This window comes from Trachypithecus francoisi, unplaced genomic scaffold, assembly GCF_009764315.1.
Source record: "Trachypithecus francoisi isolate TF-2019V2 unplaced genomic scaffold, Tfra_2.0 Lachesis_group1, whole genome shotgun sequence".
In the NCBI taxonomy this organism is placed as follows: Eukaryota; Metazoa; Chordata; class Mammalia; order Primates; family Cercopithecidae; genus Trachypithecus; species Trachypithecus francoisi.
Window position 1 is genome coordinate 170,968,025 of NW_022681454.1, and position 12,131 is coordinate 170,980,155.

The 12,131-nt window shown below is 37.3% G+C and overlaps 1 protein-coding gene across 1 annotated transcript in view; it reads left to right on the top strand.

Moving 5' to 3' along the window:
- The window catches only part of NEIL3 (nei like DNA glycosylase 3), a 54,422-nt gene that overhangs the window by 2,427 nt on the left and 39,864 nt on the right, over positions 1-12,131 (top strand). Inside the window, exon 2 of the mRNA XM_033215747.1 lies at positions 10,146-10,258. Coding sequence (XP_033071638.1) covers positions 10,146-10,258 — 113 coding nt within the window. The remainder of the gene's footprint in view (positions 1-10,145; positions 10,259-12,131) is intronic.

Consider the following 12,131-nt stretch of genomic DNA (forward strand, 5'->3'; position numbering starts at 1 on the left):
CAGGGTTTGATTTTTCTTTAAAACTCCAAACCAGGCCGGGCGTGGTGGCTCAAGCCTGTAATCCCAGCACTTTGGGAGGCCGAGACGGGCGGATCACGAGGTCAGGAGATCGAGACCATCCTGGCTAACACGGTGAAACACCGTCTCTACTAAAAAATTCGGAAAAAAAAAAAAAAAAAAAAACCTAGCCGGGCGAGGTGGCGGGCGCCTGTAGTCCCAGCTACTCGGGAGGCTGAGGCAGGAGAATGGTGTGAACCCGGGTGGCGGAGCTTGCAGTGAGCTGAGATCCGGCCACTGCACTCCAGCCTGGGAGACTCCGTCTCAAAAAAAACAAAAACAAAAACAAAAAAAACTCCAAAGCCTACCCTCTTAACATGCCTTAGCTCCTCTCAGCCATAAAAGATTCAGTAGGATCTTTATTGCTTTTTTAGCATACAATGGTAGGAACACCATAATGCTCAGTATGTAGTAGTGGTTATTTATTAAATAGAGAAGTGCAACCTTGGATTTTTAGCTGTGTCTACTATCATTTTTAGTTTTGTTCGGTTTAGTCAAATTTCTCATGTCTATTCTGATAATTCTCTTCTAACAGCTTCCATGACCATGTTTGGATTGCACAAAAGAGTGCAGCCTGATGATATAATACAAATGCTTCAGTACTGGTTAGGCAATTATTAACATCACTTGGCAGCAATATTCAGTAAGTTATATCCCACACATAAAAGCCCGGCATTTAAAGGTATTATTTTTGATACCTTAATAGAAAGAGGCATTAAAAATTGGAATAGGTCTCTATGATTAGGATCAGGAATCTGGTTCTATGGACACTGGATTTTAAAATCAACATGCAAGGAATACACTCTTTGAGGCTGTTGGTAAACTTCTAAATAATTTACTATGGCTTCATCTTCTGGGGCTTTGATCTAAAAAAAAACATAATTATAACCTTTTGTAAACATGAAGAGCCTTTTGCATTTTAGAGGGATCCTTAGTAAATTTCATTAAAACATGGTAGGTTGTCACAAACCTCTGGCAAGATCATTACTGTAACAGATGATCCCATGAATCCTAGTCATTTATGCCAAAGAGTTAAAGCTATTTAAATGTTTCTGCTACTGGCTTGAAATGATTAGTTTTCACAAGGCAGCATTTAAAAATAATTTAATAACTGCATACTGCATTCTTTACAGTGCAGTAAACATGGAAAAAGTTACCAATGAGAGCTAAAGAAATATTTAATGGGCATTCAAAATAAAATATTTAAACCTCAGATAATCATACCAAAAAACAAACCAAAAAACACTACTTCAGTAACTATTGCCGCAATGAAGTGTTACTCTGTCATATAGCATTCTTCTTTGTTCCAGTGTAAAGTTTATCGAGAACACACTTGAATGCATGTCTCCCTGTGACAACTGATCCTCATTTTGAGAAAACCTAGCCATAGAAGATCCCAGCATCTGCTAGTCATGGGTGTACTATATTATTGTTCTGAGTTATGATCCACTGTCTTGTCAGCATAAAATTGTGCAACAGTGTAAGCAAATTGCATAAAACTCTGCTGGAGATTGTGGAACCTTATGGTAAGAAACAATATTGGAATATAAATGAACATAGCTGGTTAATGAGCTTTGAAAAGTCAATCCTTTGATTTTAATTGTTGGGTGGATATAATATTTTAGTGAAATATTTAATCTGCATGTGTTTTCAATCTCACAAAACAGCATATGAAACAGTTTATTTATAAGCATTCATTTTATTTGAAACATGGTCTGGTTATTTCCATCACTCCTTAAAATTTGATACATGTATTTAATATGCCAGCTATGTGTCTTTATATATGCTTCCCAGTGTCAGGAACTGAGGAGACATTTAATACAAGTTGAATGGATGGAGAAGAGCAAGGTTTTGAATAGTACAAAATGATTAAAGATTTAGAAATAAATTCCATTTGGAATCTTTCATTATGAGAATGTGTATATTTTGTTGTGCATGTTATATGGAAATTCCTACTACCAGAATATAAACCATTTTCCTTCTTCAAAGTGAGGGGAAAAATCATGGCTCATTTTACTGCCATTATTTAAAGAAATGAGCTCATCTACAGAGATTCATTTTCCAGTAAAATGAGGCTCATTTCTTTAAGCATCTGAAGGGGATACCTAAATAATTTAGAGAACATGCATTATATACTTCCTTACCTTCTTAAATGGATACTGGTAATGATTTCTCCTTAATGACTCAAGATCATCATTATCAGTATCCAGAATCCTATGGAGTTATGAAACAAGGGATAACAGAGAACAGGTAACATTCTTACAAAGGAGGAAAAAGGGGAGGTGATTGTCCATGGCCATTGTAGCTTTTTATCCAAGATGAACATATTCGGTATGCTGTAGAGAAAAGAACATCTATCATCTTGATTTTGAATTCCCATTTCTTTGTTACTTCCTTGTCTGGAGATGCTTATTGTCACATCTTAGCTTATTTGGTCAGGATTAAATTAAGTAGCATATAAAATTCTTAGCTTAGTGCCTAGCAAAATAAACATCCTGGGAATTGTTCCTTTTTCTTCTAGATCAGAGCTTTCTCACCAGACCCATTTATCTGAAGAATACCCTATTTTTATGAAGGGTTTGTAATCATTTGATGCCTTCAGATAAGGTACAAAATCTTTAATCTCTCAGTAAGTGCTTGAAGGCCCTGCACTTAGAAAATTGTAGAATATGTTTTGATGACTAGGCCTGAAGACCCCTATTTTGTTGTTTAGAAATCATTTTAAAATTGTGTTATTTGATGACTTAGACTGGTATATAAGTGATCTCTGATTAAAAAGTGTTGTTGTATTGGGGGGGAAAGCATGTGAGGAAAAGAGGAGAGACTATGAAAGTAAATATGGTATTTTCTTCTCTATAGGGAAAATACTTAACTGCACTAGAGTTGAAACATTTATCTATGGAAAAGTCTTATTCTGCTCTGAAAAGTTTATCTTCCTTGTCCACCCATGGATAGGCAGGATAAATGGTAATCAGCACAATAAATCATGTGCTGTCTCTGAAAATATATGTTGTTTTGAAGATTTCATATTATTAAGCCACTTGAAAATGGGAAGGTGAACCCTTCTCAATCATACTTAAAATTGTGTCAAAGGAGATTTTCGTCTTTATTTCAGAAAAAAATAAAAAGGATGAAATGTTCAAATAATACAGTAATGGATTATACGGGTCAACATGAGAAAGTCAAGTGTATATTGGGCAATTGTGTATAGTTATAGCAAAGATAACAGGCTTATGGAAATCAGTTTTTGAATTTGAGCAGCAAAAGCTTGTAGAGAAGTGATAACCCTAGATTCTATGGTAGGACAAGAGAGTATCTTATGAGTCTTAGGTTTATTGCAAAAGCCTTGCCCAGTTTGTACACAATAGCTATTAAAACAAGTAGAACAAACCATTACCTGTATACCAAAATTTTACCTTAAGATGGAGTTTTAAAAGAACAGTGAAAGATATATGCCGGTGCTTGCAATGGGCAATCATAAGTTGAAAATTTTATTTTATCCCAAGTATATTATCCAGAGCTGATTATTTTAGAAATGATAGAGTACCAGGAATCCGCTGACTTGGGTAAACCATCCGCATGATAGACAACTGAATAAAAAAATCTTTATATGACATTTCAAAACCAAAATTAAGCACAGTAGTACCACCTATCCAAAGAAGGTGCATTCGAAGACACCCAGTGAATGCCAGAAACCATGGATAGTATCGAACTCTATATATGCTATCTTTTTTCCTACATATACAACCTATGATAGTTTAATTTATAAATTAGGTACAGTAGGAGATTAATAGCAGTAACTCTTAATAGAACAGTTATACTGTAATAAAAGTTAAATGAATGCGGTATCTCTGTCTTAAAATACCTTATGGTACTATATATACGGCGAGTAACTGGAACTACAGAAAGTGAAACCTTGGATAAGTGAGAACTACTGTATTGGATTAGATCTTTTTAGAGCAACAATTTAAATGGTAAGTAAACATGTCAAATAAAAACCAGGTATTCTGGGACTGGTGACTAAACACAGAGGAACTCCTCCCTAAACTTTCCCATATGGTTCTTTTAATTTTATATAAAATTCTGGTAAGTAGAGTATTTTACTTCCGTTAAGACTTTTAGTAGTCATGAGAATTTGGTCCTCTTATGTTCTCACTCCATTACAGGTAATTAGAAAATAAGATATTGGGATGTTAATGAATTTTAAAAGGAGATTAAGTAGATGGTAGAAGATTTTGCCAAGATATCTTGGAAAAAGTCAAGCAGGATGGGGATGGTGGGAGGGGAAGCAGTGAGTGTATACTTTAAAGTCACACTTGGTTTTCAGAGCTAAAGGAGGAGGTATCTATTTAATCCCACAAATGTTCACTGAACCCCAGGCATTGTGTAAAGCCATCAAGGATATTAGCTAAACTTGTTACTGTCCCCAGAGAGCTTATAGACCTATGGGGGAGAAATGCAAGTCACAGACAAATAATAATTCAGTACAGTAAGTCCTGTGACAGTGGTTTAGAAAATACTATGTGAAATTTGGCAGGTAGAAAGCCTCAAGATTATCCTGCCGTCCAGGTGGGGAGACCCTAGCCCCAGAGAGAATTACAAACCATATATGTGAGCAAGGGAGAGGTTTTACTAACATTTCATTTTAACACCCAAATACCATCAGGTGTGAAAAAAGGAATTCTTAAACATATTCAAGCCAAGGTCATATAGCATCTGTAGCTAGAAGAGTTTCTGCTGCGCTGAAGTCATTTGATATTTTTAGGTTAATGTTTTTCTATAAGTTAATATGTACCTGTGAATTCCTTCACTTGCTCTTCTGTCAACATGTATGTTACAATATTAACATTCATCAGGCAATAAACCTCTTTTGTCAACATTTGTAATTTCAGAGTTTTGATTTTTTTAAAGATCATATCGTGTGTTGTTTTTAATTGCAGAGAATAGAGTAAAACACCAGTAGAGCAAATAAGACACGTATTACACCTTTAAGACTTTAACTGGAGGTTCTTTTTGAGGCTCTGTCAGCTAGGACGACATATTTCAATTTCCATTGACAGCCATGTGAAAATATATAATGGTCTCATGCATTTAAGTATATTGGGGGCTTTGTATTTTTGACTCTTTTTCCTTTCACAAGAGAATTTATTTACAAGGGAACATATTACCTTTTTTCTTGTTAATAAGTGGCCCAGTAACCATAAGGTTTGAAGCACTGTCCACCAAAACTTTGTTTGCTAAATGGCCATATCTTTTTCCACGGTTGGAACTTTGTTATTTTTTTTAGATGGAGTCTTCGCTCTGTCACCCAGGCTGCAATGCTGTTGAGAGATCGGCTTACTGCAGCCTCCACCTCCTGGGTTCAAGCAATTCTGCCTCAGCCTCCCAAGTGCTGGGATTACAGGCACGCACCACCAGACCCAGTTAATTTTTGTGTTTTTAGTAGAGTTTTCATCATGTTGGTCAGGCTGGTCTCAAACTCCTGACCTCAGGTGATCCGCCTGCCTCAGCCTCCCAAAGTGGTGAGATTAGAGGCGTGAGCCACCATGCCCGTCCACCATGGTTAGAACTTGCTAAAATCTCTGATAGATGACCGCAGATTTGCAGATATAGATGTCTGCTCCAGGATAACCTTTGATGCCTTGAGGCATAAATCCTGGAAATAAAAACTTTTTTAAAAAATGCCTATCCCCCAGCATTGGTTATGGGAGATGTTTCAGCTGTGCTTTTCATAAACTGTACATGGAACCATATTCCCCATGGTGTAGATGCTACAGAATCTTGAGGCAGGACCTTATAGGCTCATTTATCACGTAGGAATTCCCTGAGGGAAAATCTCTGGTAGAAATCAGGATGGCTGGTTTTGTATCTCTTCCTAATAAACATTATTAGGAGTCCTAAGTATTTTAATATTGGGGTAAAAAGAAGTTGAGGTTTCCATTAAGAACCCTCATTTTTGTCAGGTTTTTCCTGTTGGTTTTTTCACTTGATCTCACCTGAAATGTATGTCATATGGTGGTCTGAGGTTAAATGGTTCAAAAAATTTTACACTTATTATTTCTGTAGGTATTTTCATTTGCCAATTACAACAAAACTCAGTGGGGCAGTACTGCTGAATTAGATTTGGGTGTTTTGATAATGGGGTAGTTGTCTTCATGGAGTAGAAAACTTCCCCAGGAAATTGGCAGAGTTTTCAGAACTGATAGAGTAAAATTAGAAAATCTGTCTACTGCTCTTCCTCTTGCTCTCTGGGCCATGGCGTAGCAGGGCCTTTGCTCTGTCGTTCCTTTTGCCTGGAGCATGGCTCACTTATTTAAAACTTGCTCAAATTTCAATTCCTTGATGAAATTATGATTGCTCCTTTAAAATTGCAACCTGTTGCACCCTCCCCCAATCTTGATCTCTCCTTTACATCTCCATCTCTTTTCCAAATGTCCTAACATACTGTGTTATTGTATTTATTGCCTACTCTTTTTCCTTACTAGAACATAAACTCCATGAAGGCAGCTGGTTTAGTTGTTTTATTTATGGATGCATCCCGAGCCTCTAGAACAAGGCCTGAGACATAGTGGAAGGTCAGTAAACTTTTCTAAAATGAGTTTATCCAAGTAAACAGCCATTTTTAACAGGGAGGAGGATCATCTTTCTAGATGTCACAAGCCACTTTTGTTTTAGACAAAGCCAAGTGAATAACATGAACTGTTATAGGTGTTGACTTTTGGTGTTTTTAACTAAATGGTGTAAGTTCTTGTCAAAGCTGTTAACTTGGTGATGTGAGCAGACTTCACATGAGACATTTGGGACTCATGCACTATCTTATTAGGTGTTGTGACAGCACTGTCTATTTCAAGGTTATTTCTCTGTCTCTTTGCTAGCAGCCATTATAAAACCTGGTAAAGTCAGAACTAAGTAGTAGAAAGAAGGTCCAGGAAGGGAGAAGACAAGTAGTGAGTGCAGGCCAGTCAGATGGTTTCCCATCTTGGAAGAAGGGAAGTGAGCCAATCAGGTGATGTGGCAGCTGACAGAATTTCATAATTGGCCTGTCAAACATTAGATATATGTTGAGTTTCAGCTTTAACTTTTTTAAATTTATTATTTTTATTACAGTGGGCTTCTGGAGGACCAGGTGGTGTTTTGTTACATGGATAAGTTCTTCAGTGGTGATTTCTGAGATTTTGGTGCACCCATCACCCAGGCAATGCACACGATACACAATGTGTAGTCTTTTATCCCTCATGCCCCTCTATCCCTCCCCGCAAGTCTCCAAAGTCTAATGTATAATTCTTACGTCTTTGCATCCGATTTAACCTATAACACTTGAAGGGGTAAAGGAGATTAAAGCACAGGAGTGGCAGTAGTAGCAAATTCTTTCCTACCCAAGAAGTGGGGAATGCTACTATATATGAGAGAGAGAGAAGGGTGTGTGTGTGTGTGTGTGTGTGTGTGTGTGTGTGTGTATAAAATGGGTTAACATTCATCACTTGGCTTCTGCTGGGAGCTCTAAGAAAAACTAGAAGATTTCACAGGGTATGGCTAAAACAAGTTGCTAGTAAAGAATATTGGGAAAAGATAAGAGATTGTTGACATTGGAGTGGTGGGAAAACAAGGCTGTGATCATTGACTTATAAATGAGGGTTCAAAATGTTAATAAGAACTTAAATCTGAGATCCTGAAAATGTACAACTTAATCTATATTGAGACGAATATCTATATCTGCTTTGTATATCATCATCTTCAAAGTGTCCTGGGTAGTTTATAAGAACTTTTTACATACTGATTGGTTGTCATGGAAACCTATCTTAAAACCCACTGTCATACTCTATACTTGGCCTGAAGTGTATTTGAGTGACTTAAAGTCCCTTGTTAGGGAGAAAAGCATCAAGATTCTTGGTACTTCTCAATTCAGGGCTTTAAAAGATTGACTTATATAAAAACAAGGCAAATGTGTTTTTTCCTCACTGAGTACTCAAGCCTGCCTTCCCAGTGCTTGATAATTATTGATAGGTACTGGAGTTCATCCCAGAAAGGGAAACCAAAGACTGAGCTTTGAGGACATGGTGGCATATACCTACGTCTCCAACAGTTTCTTTTTTATGATTTGTGCAGAGCAGGAAGTGATTGCTGTCATTTTTAATTACTCCTGTGCATTTTATCTGACATTCTAAGCCAGTGATTGATTCTCCAGTTCTTTTTTTGTTTTTTTTTTTTTTTGAGACGGAGTCTTGCTCTGCCACCCAGGCTGGAGTGCAGTGGCCGGATCTCAGCTCACTGCAAGCTCCGCCTCCCGGGTTTACGCCATTCTCCTGCCTCAGCCTCCCGAGTAGCTGGGACTACAGGCGCCCGCCTCGTCGCCCGGCTAGTTTTTTGTATTTTTAAGTAGAGACAGGGTTTCACCGTATTAGCCAGGATGGTCTCGATCTCCTGACCTCGTGATCCGCCCGTCTCGGCCTCCCAAAGTGCTGGGATTACAGGCTTGAGCCACCGCGCCCGGCCGATTCTCCAGTTCTTAAACAAAGAAGATTTATATAAAGCTAATCGCCTGAACTGTAGGCAGTTGGAAAATTCTGGCATTGACTGTAGCTATTTCAACCTTGAGTGGGTTTAGTGGAAGAATGTCTCTCATCTCTATCTTTTTTTCTTCATCTCCCTGTTACTTCTCTTTGAGCTAAATACTGTGATTGTATCTTAACAAAGTCCAATTTAGTGAAATAAAGAATAGAGTGGACATGCTATCTTAAGCATTTAGAATGACAAATGTCTGTAAAACCAAAAGTTTGAGAATCACTGAGCAATATCATTTCACTTTAAACTGAGGAAAAATTGTGACTTATTTCTAGACTCTATATCTAAAGCTGTTTTATAATTACATCTTGACATTTCCCCACTCCCATTGCCTACCAAGGTTTCATTCAGAATCTTCTGAGGATCCTTAGGCCCATTAGAGAAAAACAAAGAAGTTAGAGGTAAATGAGGATATTACTTTAGATTGAGTTAATACATAGATGTAATTCTGTGTACCCTGTTTTATCTTATATGATAGTTATGCATGTCTTAAGTTTTACATTTTTTATTACATTTTGAGTTTAAATTAAATAATGTTTATAAAACATCTCTAAATAATAAAAAATAATGACATAAGAAACACCAGTATACGTAACACCCAGTTTAAGAAGAAGGGCATTACTAAAATCTAAACCAAACTCTCTTTCTTTTATTCTCCCACAGAAGAACCTATATTTTATATTTTTGTTTTCTGTTTATTCATGTTTATAATTTCCTCAAATATCTCATAGGATTCTGCATAGATGTTGTAATTCTAACAATGTATTGTTTGGTTTTGCAAGGCTGATGGGGGAAAGGGAATATGAGTTGATTTTTTCTTTATTCTTAACATTGTGGCTGGAAGAGGACAGGTCTCAAATTAGATACCCTTATTCAGGGGGCCCCAGGTTTTTATCTCTGATCTCCTGCACCCTCACAAGACATAAAGATTGAAGCTCTCATTGCTTAGTTTCAATCAATGCCCTTAGGGTACATGCTGGCTTCAGGACTCTCCCTACTACCTCTCAGGATTCTCTCCCACTTTTAGTTTTTGACCTTTTATTATCTCATACTAGCCTAACAGTTCATTGGTGTAGTTAAAAATACTTTGTTTTCATATTTTATCATCTATCATTTGTAGCTGTTTTTGTCTGACCACTCTTTGAGGGAACTTGGCTATACTTCTGGAAATGGAAGAACCTGTATTCCAATTTTTAGTTTTAAAACATTCGTGTTGTATTCCTGTGCTTTCTTTTCATATGCACAGAGCTGTATGGTCCTGGAAGAAACTTTATTTTGATTGTCTGCGAATTCCTTTTTTTCACTTACTTTTTTTGGCCCCTCTCTCTCTTTAAATGACTGCATAATAATTTGACAAAATGTATGTAAACAGCCGATTACATTACCTGACTTGTTGGAGATTATTCTTCTCATTGGAATGCAGCTGGGCATGAAGTAATATAAACACATTTAAGAATTAAATTATAATTTTGCTTAGAGTTTGTGTGTGTGTGTGTGTTTATGTGTGTATATGTATTTTCTACTAGGCTTCTGCACTGAATAATAATGATGCCTGCAGCCTGTTTAATGGATACGTTTATAGTGGCGTGGAAACTTTGGGGAAGGAGCTCTTTATGTACTTTGGACCAAAAGCTTTCCGGTAAGATAAGCCTGTACAATACATCTTATCTCTCTAAGTTTAAAGATGCGTAGAAGGCTAGATGGAGTTTGCTGGGTGTCACATTTAATCATATAGGAAGTACTGTGTTTTTAAGAGAGTTCCAATATGAGAGGTTGTGATTCTATCATGGAAATCAATAAGCAGCCGAAGAATAAATTCTGATGTCATCATTACTTGGAAGACAGTCATTTTACAGAGCGTCCCAAGATGTATTAGAGCAACACATCTGTTTTGCTAGTCCCCAAGCTCCCTATACCGCAAGTCTCTCCTTGTTTTTACCAAATGTTTATTGCATTCAGTGACATTGGTTACTTTATGTTTGTGATAGGCCCTAGTTTGGTTTAAAAGTATCACTTGATTTTTAAATATTTTTCTGGCTCCTTGCTTTCTCTGAAGACTTGAATGGAATTTGGAAATTTACTTGGAGAAGGTAAAAACTTTCCAGAGAAATCACAGGTTCTCCATTGTTTCACAGTTCCCATGGAAATTCATGGCTAATATACTGGCAGAGAAGGACTGGCAGCCTACTTCCTTGGGTGACTTAATGGTAAAAAAGTCAAAATATATGTAATTGTGATGCATGATGACATATTTAATTTTTGCAGGAAAATGAAAACGGCCTCTGAGTTAGTATGTCTACCCCGTCTCATTCTGTCTTTTCTGAGTTTAGCCTAAGCTTTTGCCAACTGTAAAAATTGGTACTGCTTCCTCAAATCATTTTTAGTGCTGTTTAAAGATACTGACCATAGTTATCACCTTCTTAAAAGACCTATTCTTGAACCTGATGCTAACCAGAGGTGAATAGTTGTCACAAAGAGATGATACTCTAATGATTGTTCTTTATTGCGTCTCACCTACCACATATTTAGAGGAATCCAGGGTTTCTGTAATTGCTTTTCCTTTGAAGTGTTCTCTTTTCATTGTCAGCAGCTGCTGTCCTTGGACAACATTGTCACTTCATGGTTTTTCTTAGTCTGGAATTGATAACATCAGCATATGCCTAGTTGTTCATGCAGTAATGATATATTGCAGGTTACATTACTGCTGTAGTATATTGATGTGATTGAAAACTCATAGCTCTGGATAGAGTAGTACACAATGGAATCTATGCACGATAGTTGAAAACATTGATATGTTATTGATTCTCTGGTGTTAGGTACAGATTTATTTCTGTAAGATGAATGATAGGGGTTTTTATCAAGTGCTCTCCACCAGACTGATAAGGGGGAAGTCATTTCTCAGTACAGGGCTGTCAGTAAGTGTTCCATGAAGTTCTAAACAAGGACAATCACTTCTTCAAACTCACTGAACTAGTGCCATCCCTGGAGAGTACCTATGTCAGTATATGGGTGGGAAAAATGCAGTGGCTTGCTTCCTTTCAATTTCCTGCAGCCGTAACAACTATTGGATCTAACAATTCAAGGTCAGTGGCAGACCTGCTGTTGGAATCTGAACCTAAAATCAGTTGCTCCCCTTTCATAATGTAACATAAGTTCAAAAAATGTACTTCCAACTTGTGCTTCTTAGAGGAATGGATAACTCTCTCAAAGAAATGTGGTCTCTTTGTGAGGCTGCAGGTCTGTGCACCTGCAATAGAAATGTAGTCTTGAGTTTTGACTTCTGCCTCCCTCCCACCCTGGCTCGTCTGCATTTGATAGAGCATATAGCAGGAAACATGTTTAAAGGTTGCTCAGTTTTCCCTTGATACCCAACTTTTCGCAAGCAAAATTGCCTGCAGAGTTTATTTTATTTTATTTTATTTTTTCTTTTGAGACGGGAGTCTCGCTCTGTCGCCCAGGCTAGACTGCAGTGGCCGGATTTCGGCTCACTGCAAGCTCCGCCTCCCGGGTTT